We start from the raw sequence: 21,127 nt of genomic DNA on the forward strand, positions 1-21,127 counted from the left end.
TGCATTAGATAATAAACCACCATTCTAGCTCGGTTGCGTTGCCCTCCAAGAGCTAGCCACCCCCTGGGTGGTGGAGGTCGTAAGGTGGTGGCAAATCGGGGCCGAGGAGCCCCCTAACAGCGGAGCCCCATGAGACACACACCGGAGGCGAACTATGCTCCAAACATCAGCCGGGCCCACTCCCCCCCCCTTGGGGGGTCAGAAGAAAACCAAATCACTCGGGCCACTGTAGCGTGGCCGGGGCCTGGGAACTACACCCCCGCCCTCACCGCGGAACAGGTAAACCCGGTATGGGCTCAAGTGCGGGAAACCGCAGGGCACCAATGCGCCCCCGCAACTATAACCCCAAGCACACACAGGGCGTCCGAAACACTCGCAGCCTGCGTGGGTGCAGGGGGTGGGTGGCATCCTACGCAGTACCTCCTGCAAACCCGACCCACACAAACTGCCAGGCCCAACAGGAGTCCTGTGCTGGCCGGCTGCACAGCAGTACCAGAGGCGTGAGGAGCAGGGCGCGCACTGCACGGACTCAGGGCAGCTAGCAGTTCCCGACAGAAAACGCTGTCCGAACGCGGCATTTATACTCAGGAAATACATTATTTCCCACTAGCTTGGTCTCTGCCGGTGGTGCCGCCGGGAATGAAGCCGGACTTCACCACCAGCCAAATTAAACTCTTGCGCCAACATCGCCCGGACAAACTTCGGCGGTCAGGCCAAGGAGTTTATCTCCCTGGGAGCCGCCACGGCACACCCCACACATAGCCGTCAGGGAGGGTGAGGGCGGGGGAATCGATGATCAACCCCCAGGCCATGGCCTTGTGGTTGGGCGGGGGTGACTACCACTAACCTCCTTCGCGTCGCAGACCAGGACGATGACCCAACCGCAGAACGGACCCGCGTGACCTCTCATGAGGCGTGCGAGGCGCCAAGAGGTCGCCGACATGGTGGGGGAGGGCAATATAGCCTGCCCCCACGCCCAGAGGAGCCCCGGAAGTGACGCCCGTCGCGTCACTTCCGGGCAGTTGAGAGAGGAAGGGGACACCGGTAGGAGTCCCTGCCCCCGAGGAGGGGGCGGGGAGGGGTGACCGGTGCACCGGCGACACTAGGGCGCCGACCGCTCTAGTGGCCCGCTGCGGGGGCCGCGGTCAGCGGCATTGTACGGGAGATAAGTCATATCCTGGAGCTTTTGCCTACACTGCCCAAAGTGCATGTATACCGGGTGTCAATGCTTGTAAAATACAAAAGCCCCGGCAAAATGTGTGACGCAGTCAACCCAGCATGCCTCCTTGCGTACATTGTCAACTGTCATTTCCTGTAGGTCCAGCTATGCAGCTAGGGACTACGTTACCCAGGCTGCCCTTGTCGCGTTCCATATCTGTTCCATGCCTAACCAGGCGGCAGTGCGCCCTGTCTGTCCTCTGTCGCGTCTCGATTTGCCGGTTTGTTGACGTCATCGGATCGCGTCCCTCCAGCGGTGAGGCGGCGATTTTCCTGTTTCAGACTAAGTGTGTGAGGCAAAGACGAAATCGGAACTGTTCTACCGTTTTCTAACGGCTTAAGGACATCCCATCACCGGCCTTCACAAGGCCAGACAGCGCCGCTTCACCTCAGCACTCACCCCGGACTCGCCATGGAGTACCTGATCGGTATGAAGGGAAAGGACTTCGTTCTCGTGTCCGCTGACACCGTGAGCGCCAGCAGCATTATCAAAATGAAGGAAGGTGCGTACCTCCCCAGACACAGATTCTAACACACATGGTGGACCTCATCTGCTCCATGATCAAAGGACAGAGGGTATCCTCTTACATAGAGCCCATAACAGTATCCGGGCCCCAATATCCTCATTGGGGTGAAGGGAAGTACATGCAGCAAGAGAGAATGTCCAGTTACTGATCTGACGACGGGGATAGGCGGGCGGTCCTGTGGCCCTTGCTTAATTTGTAAAATCATGCTGTGGTACCAAGGAACTTTCAGTGTAAGGCTGTACAGCGGTTCGGTTGAGATAGGCTGATGGGGTAGATCGCCCCGTAAGCTTGGGCTTTAGAGTTCGGACATCAGGTCTGTCATTCAAGATACATAACCTTCAGGCTTAAGCGCCCTGGGATTAAGTAGAATTTACACTTTCATATCTCAAAGGAGAGCTAACCATCACGTGAGCGTTCTTTTAGATGCAAAACTATATATCAAATTTCATAAACTTTTGTCGGATGTTTCCTACATCATATTTATCCCTGATGCGATATGGAATGCACAAACGTTGTCTTCGGACTGGTGAGTGTTCTCACATATACTGATGGGTTTGCTTTACACCCAAGACCTATCCCATAGATGTCCTCAGAATTATATATACTCTCAACAAACAGCAGAGTCCTTCTTTACGCAATTCAGATTTTAGATGACCTCAGAATTATATGTACTCACAACAAACAGCAGAGTCCTGCTTCACGCTATTCAGATTTTAAAGAGCAGGGCATAGCATAGCGCAGGGCTGCCGCTTAAGTGACAATTTACAAGGTCTTTCCTTTGGAAGAATAGCTGGCTCACCGGCTTATGCCTTAGATATGAGAGCTGGCCCCAACGTTATGCTGCTTCTATTGCACGACTGATTAAATCTAATTAAGATCAACTGAGTGTGTTTTCCAGGATCACATAGATAAATCCAGATGCTGGGAAATCTGGAATCCTGCTTCCTTTTCTCTCTCAAATCAAATTAGTTTTGTTGGTTTAGACCTCATCAGAGATCAGCAATATACATTCATAATCAGTCCAAAAAACACATCTTAAAACATAGCAAGCTTGATAGATTCCTTCTGTTAATACAATGATAAAGCACTTTAAAAAACTTAAACAGCTTGTATTACACAAATTCATCAGGAGGTGACTTTACGGAAGCGATCAAGTCAGTCACAGTCAATTCACTTTATTCAATCCTTCTATTATAAGATCATAAAAGTACAAATGTACAAAATTAAAAACATCCGTCCAAATACATTTTTTAAAAAGATCAAATAAGAACATCCATACAGAACGTTCACGATAGCTAAGCGATCGGCTATGAGTAATTACTAAAAACAACATATAATTAATTCTTGGATATTATGTAGTCTCCTATTTTCCCATGATGAAGATAGATAGGGCCCACGCCATGGTGTAACAAACTAAGGGATCAGGCAGTGAGTGTAAAAAATACATTCCTATGCGACATTGTATCAAACTATATTTACGCATGAGAGACATTATGAATCTTTTGCGGTGTGTCACATAAAATTTGCAAAAGGAAAAAAATGTGCAAGTTTGATTGAACGGACACACCGGCACAGGGACAGAACGGGAGGTCATGAATAGATTATTTTTTTTTCCCGATGGATGGGCGAACATAAAAGGGATAAGATTCAGTCGAAACCCAAGTAAGAGAAATCTGTGACGTAAATTTGTCACAATAGGTAAATATGAGGATTTGCCTTCCTGGATAGTCGGCCACTCTAAGTAAGATTTTACTGATACTTTTAAACAGTTGGTTTTTAATCTTTGTTTGCCCTTAGTATGAGAAAACGAGTTATAATCTCCTGTTTTGAAATATTGGAGCAATCACTTGGCAAAATAAATAAGTGCTCTAAACCAAGGGTGGAGAGACTATTTGTAATATATGTTATCCATTGAAACCTGTGGGCATTTTCCAGAGATAGACAGTCTTATATTAAGTCCTGAGTAATTGGAACCTATTTTCTTCTCCAAATAGAATGCCATAATAGTGATTGGAGCCAGGCTAGTTATATCATTAATATATGGAACCTTGATTTCTGCGTGACATATGAAATTTGAGCAACTTATGGGGAGGCCTACTAGTTTTTTTCAGAAAGTATCCTCTATAATCTGGAGAGCTGAGGAGTTGGAATAACCCCAGGTTCCTGCCCCATAAGTTGCTACCGAAACAGATTTGGCGGTGTAGACTGGTTTCACCATATCAATAGGTTTCGCCCCAAGTTTTTTAAAATAAAAGAAAGTAGGGCAATTATGCTTTTTTTTTTTATAGCAATAAACCCCTTGTAATAATCATATTGGACCAAGTTAGTTGTCTATCAAAGGTCACCTCTAGGTAAGAAAAGGCATCAGTTTGGGCTACCTTCTGGCCAGCTATATAAAAACGTTGAACCTTCTTGTCCTTTCGTCTGGTAATTAAAATGAAGGACTTGGCCTCGTTGGTTTTTAAATCCAAATTGCGCATATATTTCACATAAACCTCTAATAGCTGTTGTGGGGCTACGCCTGTGCGGGCAATTAACACTGCATCATCTGCTTAGAGAAGGATTGGGGTGCGTACATTGTTAATCTTGGGAACTTCTGGTGTTGAGTCTGATAAGGGAGCATCCACCCCATTAGTATAGACGGAGAAGAGAAATGGAGCGAATACTCAGCCCTGTCGGATGCCCCTGTTGATTGGAAACGCCCTAGTGCACTCACCCTGCCTCCCGTATCGGACACAGGCCGAGGCCAGAGAATAAAGCTGTCTAATAAAGAGGGTAATTGCCTCATTGATATCCATTTCTTTCATTATCCTCCATAGATGGTGATGTGCCACGCAGTCAAATGCTGGAGATAAGTCCATGAAGGCCAAGTATAACTTGCCGTGCTTGGCTTGGGTGTACTTGGCAATTAACAGACTTAAATTGAGGCACTAATCATGAGTGCCCATCCTTTGTTTAAAACTATATTGGACCGGGATCAAAACATTATTACTGGTAGCCCATTCCTCAAGTCTGTTCGGTGGAACCCGACCCATAAGCTTAGCAGGGCTGTCCAGGAGAAAAAGTGGTCTGTAATTTTTAGGCTCGGATTTATCTCCTTTCTTGTGTATGGGGATTAAGATAGATTTTGTCCATGAGTCAGGTGGACCCACTCTAGTGACTACGTTGAAAACGTTTGTCAACACCGGTCCCCATAAATCCAGCTGCTCAGTAAAAAAAATCTATCAGAGTACCATGCGGGCCTGGGGCACTATTGCTGGAGCACTTTATAAGGGCCTCTCTAATCTCATGATGGTTAAAAGTGAGGGGAGGTTTAATGGGGGGAGAAGTAGCTGCCCGCTGGGTGGTCACTCCCTGGGCTTTAGGGTCAAATATTGAGGAAAAGTATACAACCCAAGATTCCTCATCCATATGACAATCCAGACTCTGGGCTTTAGAAGGTTTGAGAAAAGGAGCGTTGATAACTCTCCAGAAGTCCCTGGCATTATTAGAGATGGTGGCTAGGTGCAATTGTTCCCTTGCTTCTTCCTTTAGGGTGTTAATTCTGGTCTTCCTGGCCTCTTTATACCGGAGACGGGGAAATTTGACTAATTCTACATCTCTAGGCGTAGCTCTAAGAGCCTGATGTAAAAACTGATAGGGACTAGATACATGCTTGGTCAAACCATCTAGGGCCTGGAATTTTGGCAGTAGGATTATTTCTAATTAGGAGGTTTTTAATCTCCGATAGTATCAGTTCAAAGGCCATGCTTACCTGGGTAGGATCAAATTCCGCTTCTACGCAGGTCATAATATCGTTTTGCCTATTTGCAACAAAGGCAGGAACAATGTATGCTTTGTCTATTGTGGCCCATTTAAGGATAATACCATTATTCCTTGCTATCGTGGGTTTGACATGTTTAGAATGCTCTGGATGGATTCCTACCCATTCTAACTTACCAGTATTAGCAGCGTGATCACTAAAGTTAAAGTACTTAATTTCTACATTACAAATAGATTTTTTAGGGAGTCCAAAATTAATAATCAATAGTTGAACGTAACATACCTGAACTTAAGTCTATAGGATTCTGCATCTCTAGATTGTTAATCACAACGAATCTGTTCAGAGTGTCCCCATAGTGGTTATGTGTGAAAGAATAAAGGCTCACCTGACTCATCGATTAAGCCACAAGCTGTTAAGTTTGAGAAATGACAACAATGCACATTAAAATCACCCACCCATAGTATGTTCGGTATCTGTTTTGGAGTGTTAAAAAGTACATTCATTTCCCCTTCCAACTGGTCAACAACCTTCCTCATATCGCTGGTGAAGTTATTGTAAAAATTGATTAGTACCACTGTGCTACCACCTGGGCCTTTTAGATGTAGTAGTTGATAATAAGGGGAAACATTATGATATGACAGGACTACCAACTTAGGGTATTTTTCAGCAGTGTCAGGATCCCTCCCCTGGCACGACCTGATTTAGACAGAAGGGCGGCGGTGTAAAAAGAACGATAACCATCTAAATTAATTGACCCAGTTTCCCACGTTTCTTTAAGACAGATCAAGTCATAAATGGTGACAATTCTTAACCAATCAGGGACGGATAGTTTGGAGCTCAAACCGTCAATATTGCAGGTAATTAATTTAACGTGATCCATCTGATCACAGAATGCAGTCGGTGGCTTGGGGGTTTCTAATCATGATATAATGCGACTTTGAACAGGAGTGGGGATCCTCCTGTTCGTCCTCTGTCAATCACAACCCTTTAAGTTTATTAATACATTGAATCAGTTGTGGGTGGGAAAAGAGATAAAGGGTTATCCCGACAGAAGGGATTGGGGCTCAGGCTGGGAAATCTTGAATCCTGCTTCCTGAGCTGCCTTACCACTCTCAAAGCAAATGATTTTTATTGGTAAGACCTCATCAGAGATCAACAATATACATTCATAACCAGTAAAAAAAAATCTTAAAACATAGCAGGCTTAATATATTCCTACTGTTAATACAATAATAAAACGCTTAAAAAAGTTTAAACAGCTTATTGCACACACATTCATAAGGAGGTGACCTTACTAAAGCGATCAAAAGTCATTTATTCTGATTATATTATATTTAAGACACATAGGTTTTAAAAAAACGATTCCTACCTTCGGCCACGTCTTTACAGGGGCAGACTTTTACGACATGCACAATCCACTCTCCACTTGATCCATTCTCTACCTGATCCATTCTCTCATGGATACTACATAAGCAATTTTCAGTATTTAGGGTTAAAATGTCTTATTTTGGTTTCATTTAGACAGTCTCACTGTCGTAATACTTTTTGATTTTACATTAGACGCCCCCTCCCCCCACACAGTGGCCTGGTAGTTCTTATCTAAAACTGACCTCCCATCATAAACCTGTAGCCTCACCACGATGAGGGATTGAGAGTGAGTTTAGCTCTTATTGGCACGCAACCCCACAACACACCGTTTGCACCAAGGGCACAGGCATCATGAAGGTGAAGGGTGGGAAATGATCCCTAGTCTCCTATACTTCCAAACACACAGCATCATCAAGATCGCGGACAGTGACACTAGCTCTCACTGCCGCAGCCCTCACGATACACACATAAGTCTCCCTCCAACACAGCTTAATCAGAACCAAAATAGAGGAGAGACTTCCAAATCTTCAGCACACTGAAAATAATTGCCCTACATTCAGCACCATCACGATGCATCAAAATTGCTTCTTCGCACATTCATAATCATTGTGCTGTTCCCCCAACTTGTACAACGACCCATGACTGCCACTGAAGTAAGGTAGGAAATCACATTTGCTGAAATAATTTGAAAGTTTGGTTATACCTCGGAATCTGGTCTTTCCTTGCCACCCTGCTCCCTCTCCCTGGTCATTTGAAAGTATGGCCTTCATTCGTTCTTTAAATCAAAGCCCTGTTGAATGCTGAGAGCATGTTATTCATCATCTGCCCACGACAAAACATTGGTCATTTACTTGACCTCCCTAGAATTACCAGCAAGGCTTCCACGGTGCACTCAGTGAGAGGTCAAATGAGGGGCAATTGCAGACATATATGGACAATCCTTCTTACTGTTTTCATTAAGTAGTGCTATTTGAATCTTCCAAAATGGGCTAATCTAGCTGAAAAGCTGCGATAAGAGCAAAACTGCCTCCTATGTTTGTTCAATTTCTGTTGTAACCGTTTTCTGTCTCTTGAGTATGTACAAGTTATCTGAAAGAAAATTAATTGTGATCTGCGTACATATCTGTTACGTTCTGGGAAACGTAGAACCACCTCTGTTAAGGCTGCCATACTCTTTAAAATGTTCTTTGTACACGATTGCACCTTTGTGTAAGAGTCCCAATTATTTCAACAGTCACCTCTGCAGTCTCTAATCTGTTTTATACTGAAGGGTATCTTCATGTTTGTTATCTCAACTGGGCCTTCACATTGGAGTACCGACCTGCCCGGCGCTGCATTCATTTAGTTAACTCTTTAAAAAGTGCATACATTTAAAATGGGTATATTTTCTCAGTTTCTCTACCCTTAAATTTGGTTTCCTCTATGGGGCTTTCTTGCGGCACCTCTTTTTTTTTATACATAGAGCACTTGGAAAATATAATTTCATCTTTCCTCCTGGGTACTATCCACCATAGTTCACTTTCTGATATAATTGTTTGGAAGCGGCACAGTGTCAATAGCTGGCGCTTCAGCTGACACCCCAGTTCGAAGCTTTAGCAATATTATTTGGTGACATAATGGGATAAAATAGTTCAACGAAAATGTATGAAATTTCTACAATGCCCATTTGAATGGTATTCTGAAATCCAACATTTACCAAATTAGATTTTGAGAGAGGCACCCAGTGGCACTTCTTCAGACACAACAATACACTAGACGTGGCAAAACGAATGACTAGAATAGTTTACTCGAATGGCCTTCATCTGTTCCTCATGAGCCAATTGAAAATATTGAGTTTTCTTATTACCGTCTAGATAATGAATCTGAAGGGAACACATTTCTGCCATTGAAGCCTCTTAACTGCTGGTGCTGCAACCCAATTTACACGGTTTAATTCAACGCTATTTCACTTATGAAGGTTGAAAACAGAGCATCATTTTGTCCGAGCATGATTCTGTGTTAAGAACTACCCTAGAAAGCTAGCCTTGATAGTGAATTGAATCAAAATGCTTAAAATATGTCTTTGCAAGAAATTGCAATCTGCATATTGGAACGTATTTTTACAGTACAGATTCAACATTTCTTCTAAATATCAGGATTGATAGGATATTTCATCAGAAGAATCAAGATACCAGGGTTTTATAATAAGGTTGTAGTAGGGTGGTGTTGTTACCTTGTATTATAGAGAATAAAAGATCACCTGTTAAGTTAAAAGAAATGGATAGTGCAAGTCACAGATCCTCCATATCGTTACTTTATATGGTTACTAAACCCTTCGGTGAGTTACAGTATCTGTGTAACATATAGTGAGTGTGCTTTATCCCATCTATCTCTCACTATAGTATAGGTGAGTCTGCATCTGATTCTGAAAACATTCACCATACAAGTCTGCTATTGGAAATGGTCCCGCCGTGCACTATGGATCAATCATCAGTTTTATCTGATTTTAACATTTGTAGGGTGCTCGATCTGTATGATGCCTCAGTGTGCAAACAGCATCAGGACAGAACCAGATTGCTGCGGTTTTAGAAAACTTGTTCAAATAGTTTCGTTTTTAGATTTTAAGGGAATGAGAGCAAGGAATGGTGATATCTATGGTTCGGAAGCAAGTTGTTTGACCGAGTTGTACCCCAATGAACATGGAAGGGACAAGGCTTTGTAGGAGGCTACCTGGGTCACGTTTTTACAGGAGGAGCAACGATTCGTCTGCTAGGTCTGAAGACAGTCCACTCGGCTAGGTGTTTAGGAGCCAATTTGAATAATGAGTAGGCCAGTGAAGAGGCGTAAAAGATTCATATACGGCTGCAGTTTGGGGTATTTCCAATTACTGAAAAACAGAAAGGCGAGGTCTCAAGCAGGCGTCACAGGGTATGACAGACCAATTGGACCTCTAAGCTGGCGTAGTAATGTTGTTTTAACTCTTCTGCTTTGATGAAGAGTACTCCGAGGAAGTTATTAACTCTGCTTGGGGTTTATACTAAGTGCTCACACTTGGCTCTTATCCAGCAAGGATTGCTCAGCAGCTTTAGTTAAATCGAAAGTAAAAGGGTAAGTTGCCTGCCTGTCTTGTTCTGGGCTTGTACGCAGTTTCCCTATAACAATGGTCTGCACTGAAACACCTTCAAATAGTGTTTGGAAAGCCACTTTAAAATCTAATTTACTATCTAATGACGTGTTATTTTATTTGTTGAGCTGCTACCTAGGCTTGTTGCATGACATATTTGTTAAATGTGTACATTTATAGCAGCACGAAATACATTATTCAATCAGTAGATTTGCAGAGCGCTACTTGTCACACATGAGGGTATCCAGGTGCTGGCAGAGTTCAGTTGATGAGCGAGGTATGACCCCTGCATGGTGTGCACTTGTGTTCCTATTCCCTTAGTGTCCTACTGCGTCTATGTGGAATCCTGGTTTTTGATATTGGCCCTAGCCTCACACTATTCTAGTGTGTCCATAGAGGTCTAGGCCTGCTCTTCACATGAGTGACAACCTTGAGTGGCACACCGTGTGCTCTAATTGTGCAGACAGTGAACTGCTGTCCCTGTAAGGGTTGAGCACATAGAGCAGTGTTGGCAGCTTACTATGTTTTGTGAATCTATAGTTGTGACCAGATCTTGTTATCTCTGTCACTGGTGTGAAGACCTGCTGTCCCATATGTGTAAAACCTTCTTCTATGCACTTAGTCAGATTCTAGTGTTAACGTTCCAAGTGTGTGTTTGTGTGTGCAGCCTGTGTGGTACATGCGTAGTGTGCATCAGCGAACCAGTCATGAATGCCTCTTGGATCATTTTAGAGGCCCCTGGTCTGGAGTCTTGCACAAGATGGAGTTGTGGTTCTTTTCCTAACAGTGAATGTGTATTGCTGATATTTCTTGAAGCTGGAGGGAGGAGACCCAGACACTCAAGTGAGGATAGAGCAGTCAAGGCTCTTTGATGAGCCTTTTGCTGATAAAGAAGCTGCCGATTAGTGTTCCTGTAGCACCGCCCTTTAGTAGGTTATGGGGATGAAGAGTGGGACGGCAGACTTTGTTGTGCAAGCTGAAGGGAACCCTTTGGGTGAGACCCAGCTTTCTGTCTTTTTCGGAACACTTCTTCAGTATGGCATATGAGAGCCAGGCACACACAGCTCACATCTTTTTTTGCCTCTGTTGTTGTTACTTCAGGCTAGAGACTACTCCTCTTTGAGGAAGTCTCTCTCCTCTCAAATCCTGAGCCTGGAGAGCAGCCTGGAAAGGACACTTGAAAGGCAAACCACCTCAAATAGGTTCTTAAAGTGGATACACATCGCCTGTCTGATTTTACTGTATGAAAGTGAGATCCACATGTTTTCTATGACCAAGGAAGGCAGTGTTCCACAGAATACTCTAAGGACTGCCTTGCCATCAGAAATCGAGTCTTCCTTTCAGCCAGCTTCCCATTGGTAATGGGGGATTCACCTGAGTCTAGGCTTGCTATTCACCTATCCTGAAGCACCTACAAGACAGCCTGCAGAGAAAGGGAAGGAGTCTGCCAACGGTGTAGGAGTGACTGCCTAGGAGTAACACTAGGTGCAGTGTGTCGCCGGTGTGGTGAGTCTTCAGAAGAGAGGCTGCATATCTCCGGTGTCGGCTGGCCCCAGACTCTCCTCTGCAAACCTAGTCGGAACCATGAAGCTGTGGTGTGACCTGACTTTTGTGGCTGAATTGTGAACATGTGTTGCTGCACATCCTAAGACTTTATTGTGACTTGAACCATGTGGCAGCACCAACCGGAACCCAATCTGTCCAAGTAGATCTGCGCTAAGCACTTGCCGAACCAATTGACCCAGCCATATGCAAATCAGCCTTGAGCCTTCTGCAATAGGACAGCCCAGCCCTAACTGCCTTACCAGGTCCTCTATGAACCTGTACACAAGCAAACCAAGACTAGTTTTGCCCTGATCTGGGCACATCAGTTGGGTGCAGCCTGGTTCCAGAGGCACAGTGAGCCAAGGATCCACTTCTGGGCATATCCGTGGCCACTTGGGGTGTTACATTAACACACACAATGTGATTGGAGAAATGCTTGCAATTTCCATACTACAACACATTCAGGCTCTCAGTAGTAGCAATGGCCAGCAGTCACAGGATTCCCAGAGGTAGACTGGGGAGCTGGAGTTTAAAACTCAACAAAACACACAAGAATATAACAAGTGCTTGTCCATTCCAGGGCATGACTTAAGAAGAAAGAACGTTAATGCCCACCTAATCTATGGTGGCATGTTGGGCAAAAGAACGATATGTTTGAATACTACCCCAAGCGATTGCCAGTGGTTCCGAAAATTACAAGCATTCGTCCCATCTGCTTTTGTGTGCTTGGAGTTGTACCTAGCCCAGTTTGTAGTTCTATAGTAGGACGGACCACAGGACATCTGCAAACATTCTCAATTCCCACTGTTGGTGCCGCGTTGCCTATTCTTGCCCCATGGCCTCCACTATCCCGGGGTCTGACAATCACAGTTGCCAATAATTGCTGAGAAATTGCTTTTTCCATCCATCTCAATTACATGCCAGCGCTTGCAGATCTTTCACTAGAATGGTAATGCGGCTGTCGGTGTTTATCGGTCACTGTTGCTCAAGTATCAAATTGTGGTTTCTAACAGATAGTAGAACGCCGTTTTGATTTCAAGATTTTACAGCTGGCAAAAGAAAGTGTGATTTGTTGCTGTCGTGCAGTTTTGAGATTTGGTTGTAAAACAAACCTGGCAAAATCGCAGAGCATATTTCCATATGAACAACGGTCACGTCTCCAGAATGATTATTTGATTTCTTCATATAGTGTTATTTCTGTCATAGGCCTCTTCACACTCCTTGTTGAAAATATATTATTTGAACGGTTAATGGGTTTAAGCACTCAGTACAGTTTGAAGGATGTTACAATTACTTGTATTAAAGTTTGCAATAGATGGAAAGGCAAACGAATAAACAACATTCAAAACCTTCTAAACTAGTAAGTGTGGTGAAGCATTTCCTAGAGTGGTGCTTTCAAGCTTTCTTATGGCACTCAAGCTTTTACCGTCAGAAGGTGGCATGATGAAACCGTGTTCTCATGAATTTGATTGTTTATTTGTGTGGTTCAAAGTCAAAACCTTGTCTTGAGTCACACTTCATAGTTATTAGAAAAGTGTGTGGCTTTGATCTGATCTGGATTTCTAGATTCTACCTCTTTTCTTCCCTAGGAATACAAGGGATACTTTTATCAAATTTGGACACCTGCACCATTAGGACACTTTAACAGTCTTGTACCGCTAGGCTCAGAATTGCATGTCTTAATTTCCTCCAATATCTGATTTACTGTTGTGTTGGCAAGCCATACAGTCAAAGGTAGCCTGTGGCTGTTCTTCTACATGAGATTCCTGGTTTCTTATTTACAGGTTTGATCAATACATTAAATCTTGCACTTTAAAGTGTGCTTTTCTCATCAATCAATCAAACAGCATTTGTAAAGCGCAGAACTGTCACCCCATGGAATATCTGGGCAATGTGTCTCCGTCGAAGAGCCTGGTCTTGAGTCTTTATCTGAAGTCTGCCAACAAGGGGGCTGTATGGTGCTGGGAGGGGGTTGAAGGGTGGGAGGATGTCCAGTTCTTGGCCGCGATGTAGGAGGAGCGGCCCCTGCTGCGATGGATGCCGAGAGTGTGTGCAATGACGCGTGAAGAAGAGGGCAGGCGTCTAGCAGGTCAGTGGAAGTTCAGTGATAGTTGGGGTAGGCAGGTCATAAGTCGTGGAGAGCTTTGTAGGTGTGCATGAGGATCTTGAATTGGCGTCTTTTCTGGATGGGGAGACAGTGGATGTGTCTCGGGTGGTGGGCGGGGGCATGTGAGTTAGTTTAGGGAGGTCCAGGATGAGTCTGGCTGCAGCGTTCTGTATGGTCTTCAGTCTTGTGAGGAGATGCTGGCATAGAGGGCGTTGCTGTAGTAGTCGAGGTGGCTGGTGATGAGGGCCTGAATGACGGTCTTTCTGGTGTTGGTTGGGGTCCGTCTGAAGATTTTGCAGAGCATGCGAAGTGTGTGGAAGCAGGAGGAGGCGACTGTGTCGTTTCATGGTCAGTTGGCTGTCGAGGATGATGCTGAAGTTGCGTGCATGATCGGGCAGTGTGGGCCTGGGTCTGAGTTCTGCCGGCCACCAGCTGTGGTCCCATGCAAAGGTGTTCTTCCTGAAAATCAGTACCTCAGTTTTGTCAGAGTTGAGATGGATGCAGTTTCTCATCCATTTGGCTACATTGGTCATGGCGTTGTAGAAGTGGATTTTGGCATTGGAGGGGTCCTCGGTGAGCCAGAGGATCAGTTGAGTATTGTCTTCAAGGGGGGGTTAAGTAGATGTTGAACAGGGTTGGCCTGAGGGATGATCCTTGTGGCACACTACATATGCCGTCTTTGGGTGCATAGGTGAAGGGAGGCAGTCATATGCTTTGTGTGCATCCTGTAAGGAAGGAGGCGAACCACTTGAGGTCGTCTTGCTATATGCCTGTGTTGTAGTCTGTTGACATGCATATTGTGGGAGACTGTCGAATGCCGCAGAGAGGTCTAGGAGGATCAGGGCCACAGTTTCTCTACGGTCGAGGAATATTCTGACAACATATGTGCCAGCAATCAGCGCTCTCTCAGTGCTGTGGTTGGCACAGAATCTTGATTGAGAGGTGTACAGTAGGTGTTTTTTTTCCAGGAATAAGGTGAGCTGCTGGTTGATTGATTGCTTTCTCAAACTTTGGCCGAGTAGGGGAGGAGGGAGATTGGCTGCTAATGTTTGAGATTGTTTGGGTCAGCGGAAGCTTTCTTTAGGTGGGGTCTGATGTCTGTGTGTTTTCATCTGTCTGGTGGGGTTACTGTGGAGATGGAGGTGTTGAAGATGCTGGTGAGATGCATGTTGATTGGCTTCGTTGCGGAGTTGTAGAGGTAGTGGGGGCAGGGGTCGCTGGGTGCCCCAGGGTGAATGGAAGACTTGATGGTTGAGGTGGTCGGGGTGATGAGCAGTGACCAGGTGCAGATGGTTTGGTTTGTGTTTGCTGGTTGGTTGAGAGTGGTCAGTCTGATGTTGAAATTATTGTAGATGTTGGTGATCTTGCTGTGGAAGTACTCCGAGAGGGTGGTGCGGAGTTCTTGGGAGGAGTGGATGGTGTTCACTAGGGCTGTCGGGTTGTATAAATATTCTAAGCTAACTGTTCCATATTTTAAGAGAAGACAATTGGGGTGGTGTTTTTGAGGGTGGTGTGGTTCAGTTTTGTATCTGTTTTCCCCTGAACTGGAAGCGTTTTAGGTCATTTCAAATTTCCACGGCTTGTAATAACATGTCTCTTCTCTTCCTCTAATAAGTGTGCTCCTTTTCCAGGAGTACTGTTGTCTCTGATAACTAATGACACGAACTCCGGGATCAGTGCTGCACTCTAAAAGGACCCATAACACATCTGTATGTATTCGCAAACCAGCCATTCTTCTACAGTGTTACCAGTTTCATCTTATCCTCCTGACAACACAATATCAATGCTTCGCTTGGTGCACAATTTGGAACCAAAGACGGATGTATCATAAGATAACTGAAAAGAAGCGTGAATGTGCTGTGCGAAAATATGTTTACCTGTCTGCATGCAGTTGGAAGACAAGCTTTTTTGTGGCAATGAGATGCTTTGCATGGTCCCTACGTTTTCAGAACAACCAAATTATTGTTTTTATTCACAGATCATGACAAAATGTTCAAGATGAGTGAGAAGATCTTGCTCCTTTGTGTCGGGGAAGCCGGCGACACTGTACAGTTTGCAGAGTACATTCAGAAAAATGTCCAGCTCTACAAGATGAGAAACGGTAAGTTTAGATTGTTATGATGGCAGGCAAAAGGTGCGGGGGTTGGGGAGTGTTGGAAAAGAGTTATAATAGTTTCTGTGCTTGTTTTTTGTCTGTTTGACTCAAAACTTATTGTCCAAATGGTTGGCAGACTTTTGTTTGTGATCCTACTTAAGAAGTGTTTTGTGTGACCGACCAGTGTGATCCTCTCATCTTGACATAGGGCACAGAGCGTATTAGTGTGATGGAGGAGGTGTTCTGGGAGAAAAGCACACACATTATATTTGTAATTTGATGCTGGTTATAATTCACTTTGCAGGTCTTGTGTTATGTTTTATGGTTTGTTATGCATTCAGTTTATATCTCAAACTGACCTCAGCTGTTGGATCAACACTCTGTTAAGTGTTCTATGCCTGGGAGGTAGACGGGTGGAGGGGAGGACGAAAGGTGAGTAGAGATCTACCTGGATGGTCTGCATCGCAGGTGTAAGTAGCCCAATTTAGGGAGCTGGAATGGTAGAGGAACTAAAATATACAGTCGGCTACATAACACCAATCTAGCCAAAGAGCCAATGGGGTCCTGTGTGTCTGTATACCAAAAAAAGGGGCACTTATGGAATGCTCTGTAGTACGTGGCCTCATGCACAGGGCAGAGATGCAGTCAAATGAGTAAAATGCCACTAGCCAGGTGGCAACCTTAGTACCCAGTAAGTATCCCTGGATATAATCCCATTAAAAGAGGACAGTGTACATTTGCAAATTGTGTGACTTCATTGAAGTTTCCGAAGGCATTTTGCTAGTTGAGGGTGCAATATAAAAAAAAAATGAATAACCGTCCCAAATGAGAGCAAGCTTACAATTACCAAGTTCTCCATGTGGTTTCTTTCAGGTACAAGAGGTTCTCAGTTCATGCTGAACAGTATAAACCAAGTGGGTGTAAGACCATAGCTCTGATTTCTAACAGTATGGTTATACCGTTGGCATTTAGTAACTAAAGAAAGCACCATAAACCCCAAACTGCAGTGCAGGAAGCTTGCCAAGCATTCTTGCCCCTTGCACACTGTGTATGTCCGTATTTCTTTAACTGTGCACGTGTAAGATTTTAATCTATGGGTGTAAAGTGGACATGTATTCTTACCTCGGCTTGTTGGTGTGCATGTGTATAATTTCTTGAGCATTTCTTGCTCCAATAGGCATGTGTAGTGCTCACCGCTTACATTGACTAAGGCTCCAGATCTTGCAAGGACTCTTCTTTTTCTTCCTGGCCATGTAGCATGTTCACGGTAGGACTGCAATCCCGTGTAACCATAATGGTTAGTAGTGTAGGTGTTGGAGGTAGTGCACTGTCAGGAGGTCATAGTGAGGCTGTGTTGGGGTTGTTAGGTTCTTGTGCGTTGCTGAGCGGATTCCTCTGTGGGTCTCTAAGGTGGTGCGGGTATTGCAAGCATGGCGGTGGTACTGCAGAAGGAATAGTACGGTTCTGCAAGGTGATAGTTCTATTTTATGAAGTGGTAGTGTAAAATGAAGAGGTGGTGTAGAATGGTAATGTGGTGCTAGAATGATTCACTTTGGTGATAATAGTGAGCCTACACTTCAGGTAATGACCCTTAACTTCTATGATAAAGTCTCCAACAGCAGCTCTATTCCTAATCCTCGCTTCTGTTAATAACTGCGGTGGGAGTTGGGTCCTCATTCCATAATAAAATAGGTTCACTTCCATATTCATGCACTTTTTAGTTTTAAGTTACTATATAGTGGATACAGTATAATGTGTCCCCACTAATCCAATACAGTATTTGCTCTAAGGTTATGGTATGCCAAAGCAATACCTTCAACACTCTGCCTTCTGGCTTTTATTCAGCTAGAAAACACTTCTCATGTAAGGGCCCTTTTTGGTAAAACACACAGATGATGCGTGCAAAATAATTGGCCCTGTGTGGCTTCTGCAAAAGGTGAGATTCTGCAGAATAAATCTCTAGGGAAATGGCTTTTCCCCACCGTTGAGAATTGTATTTTTTGGCCAGAGCAAGGGATTTCAGCCTTGACCCTGGCTTGTTATTTTTCATACTTTGCAAAGGTTAGTGGAGGGCTTCTTCCTTTAGTGACACAAAAGGGAAGAGAAGTGGGCATGGCCTGGCAAAAAAAGTTTCATGTTGTCTTTTTTTTTTCTTGGTTAAAAACAAAAGCTGCCAAGAACTGTTTTTTTTGTGTGAAGACTGGTTTTTAGCCACTTGCTCATAGTTTTTAGCCTCTCATTGTCTATGCTCCTCAGTGGCTTAAAAAAATTGTGCCATCCCTGAATGCACTACGGTACACTATTCTCACATGATTAATACTGAATAACAATTTAGCGGTTCTTTCTATGTGTACACTGTTAAAACCAATTTATATTGATTCGAGAAGAGCCTTCAGATGGCAAAACTGGTATGCAAATTATCCATAACGTACCTTATTTTATGTAGTCCTGGTCCAGCCCAGAATATAATAGCACATGTAAGAGGTTAGGGATGCTTGTCGAGAATTTACAGATTCCGCAATGCATGTTTATAAAACCTGTTGGGGTGCACAATATGTAATTACTGGGTAGTAACATAAAAGCAGGTGATCACACCTTAAGCAAATAGTGAGCAGTCGCAGTGTCAGCCAGTGTTGAGTTTTAAATGTTGGTAGGATACGAAGAGGCTCTGCACCTCAGAGAAGTGAAGGTGGATAGTGCAAACCATGGTAATGAGTTCTTTCATGAAGGTCACGAGAGGGGGTGGATTCACATATTTTGGCAAGAAAGTAAAATGCCCCTTTTCTTCTTTCTCTGTACTCGTTTACTACCAACAAATGACAGCATTAAGTGCTGCCATGGAAGATTATATTTTGTACGGCTTTTGGTATGGTTTGTTGGTGTGGAGAACCATGTAGATAACGGAGAGCTACTTGCATTGGTTGCATCGTGGGAGAGAGACACATTGAAATTGCTTTGACAGTTAGGGTGATGTGATTACATGGTATTGACTGAGCAGGCAAAATGGTTATTCATTGTTTACTCATTTTAATACATGAACACATGCGTACATCGCAGAGCCGGCGGGGACAACTGGAAGCAAGGATCATGAGAAGCGTAATAAACATGACATATTGGTCGCAGTCGCTAGGCACTTTAAAGTGATAATAAGTAAAACAAAACATCACAGAACCATAAAAGACATGCCTGCCCCTTATTTCCCTGAAGGACCCCTTCTTCTAAGCTGAACCCGCAGTTTGTCATCAGCCACTTGAGCTCCCTCCATTTCTATGTTGCGAGTGTAGTCAATTCACTTCTGTCGGGGCTCCTGCTTGTCACCAGGAAAGTGATCAAGACTCATAGGTATTTGGGACAAGTGATATTGTGGAATTCAATATATAGCATGGAGAGACACGTCTTCTAAAGAGTCAAAGCTAGCACCCCTACACATCAACCCTAGATTATCTTTTTCATCCCCAACATGTCCCACACCTTGTACAGCTAGAATGCATACGTGGGTGTATTGCCTTTGCCTTATAAACTCAAGGGAGCTTGTTTAGTTGCTCCCAAAAAGAATTTGATTTGACAGTATCTGTGTGATTTTAATGGGTACGACAAATTGATTCCCTGCTCCCAGAATGACGTATGCTCATATGTGGGGAACCTCTCCCTAAACTGGGTACGTACGATCCATCCCCAGGGGGATTTCTGCGTCCCCTAGAATGGGTGGGAGAGGTTAGGGGTAGGATGACTGTCCCTTCTTTATCATGACCGGGTCGCAAAAGGTGAGCATGGCCTGTGTGACCATGGAAGAGTATAGCCCCCATGTGTGGGATCGTCTTAGCAATCGGGGTATCTTTGAGCTATGATCCTCTGCTATTGCTTGGTCCATGAAGCACCATGCCTTTACAGAAACTGCATCCCCCCCATTCTACCATGTAAAGGAGCCATGCTGCGTGATAGTAATTGGCTATATGCGGTACTCCTAGGTCTCTCTCTCAATGAGTGGCCATATATCATGTGTTTGGCCAGTCCATCCTTCTTGAACTCCCCCCCCCCCCCCCCCCCCCACAAAGAAAAAACACCCCATAACGGTTGAAGTGTTGAAGTAGAATGAATAGGGACAAATAAAAAACTTTTTTTTAAAGCTAGGGAGAGCAGTCACTTTAACTGCAGCAGAGTGGTCTAGCCACAATAACACTCCATTATGCCATTTGCAAGTCATCCCACATAGATCACAGCGACTCCAGGTAGTTTGTCTGGGTTGTGTCTTCCAAAGAGGTACTGCTTAGCACTGGAGAGAGAGGTTCAGGAATAGGTTTATCTTGAAGCCAGCCACATCTCCAAATTAGGGTTGTGTCTCAAAGGTGGAGTGGACCGGGTCTGTAAACATTATTAACACATCAACAGTAATGCGTGGTTTTAGATATCTTTGCTGAATGTTACTCCCCCCCTTTATATCTCGGTTAATTCTGATCACTAATGCTAGCTGTATAGAATGACCAGTAGAGGAGACCTGGGCAAACCCTGCATAGTTCCTTTCCAAATTCTAGAGGTATTGGAGGCCTTTCCATTGACCTGCCCCCTGGGCTATTGGGGTTGCGTATATTCTATCTGTCCATGCCCTGTATTCAAGACCAAGGATCTACCATAGGAATGGCCAATGCACTCTGTCGAAGGCCTCGACCGCAAGGAATGGGATCTGCTTACTTAATTGATAAGGTGCAAGGTGCATTTCATGTTGTCCGCCATATTTCTGCTCGGGATAAATGTGTTTTGACCAGGGTCCATGCAGCCTTACGTAAGCGGCAGTAGGCAACTCACCAGGATGCTGTAGAAGATTTTAGCATTTATGTTTAACAAAGAGATGGGGTGGTAGGACAGTCTTTGCCTAGTTTCTGGATGAAAACTATAGAGGCTTCTCATACAGAGGCCGTGATTGCGGAGAATGTGGCAAAAGAGTTGTATAAGCTGGTAAGGATTGGGACTAGTACTGAGCGAAAGGTTTTGTAAAAGAGGCTTGTGAAGTCATTGAGGCATGGTGTTTTTCCCAGGTTTGATTTAGCAATCTCTCTCTCTCTCTCTCTCTCTCTCTCTGTCTCTCTCTCTCTCTGTCTCTGTGTCTCTGTGTCTCTGTGTCTCTGTGTCTCTGTGTCTCTGTGTCTCTGTGTCTCTGTGTCTCTGTGTCTCTGTGTCTCTGTGTCTCTGTCTCTCTGTGTCTCTGTGTCTCTGTGTCTCTGTCTCTCTGTCTCTCTGTCTCTCTGTCTCTCTGTCTCTCTGTCTCTCTGTCTCTCTGTCTCTCTGTCTCTCTGTCTCTCTGTCTCTCTGTCTCTCTGTCTCTCTGTCTCTCTGTCTCTCTGTCTCTCTCTCGTGAAACATCCTTGAGGTAATCCTCCATGCTTACATTCTCGACCCTTGCTCC

General features: G+C 44.4%; 1 protein-coding gene across 1 annotated transcript in view; it reads left to right on the forward strand.

Moving 5' to 3' along the window:
- Positions 1-1,010: 1,010 nt before the first annotated feature.
- The window catches only part of PSMB2 (proteasome 20S subunit beta 2), a 179,540-nt gene continuing 159,423 nt past the window's right edge, over positions 1,011-21,127 (forward strand). The window contains exons 1-2 of the mRNA XM_085647983.1: positions 1,011-1,721; positions 15,610-15,732. Of these exons, the coding sequence (XP_085504109.1) occupies positions 1,631-1,721; positions 15,610-15,732 (214 nt within the window). The 5' untranslated portion in view covers positions 1,011-1,630. The remainder of the gene's footprint in view (positions 1,722-15,609; positions 15,733-21,127) is intronic.

The sequence above is a fragment of the Triturus cristatus genome, chromosome 3_2 (assembly GCF_964204655.1).
Source record: "Triturus cristatus chromosome 3_2, aTriCri1.1, whole genome shotgun sequence".
NCBI classification, from domain to species: domain Eukaryota; kingdom Metazoa; phylum Chordata; class Amphibia; order Caudata; family Salamandridae; genus Triturus; species Triturus cristatus.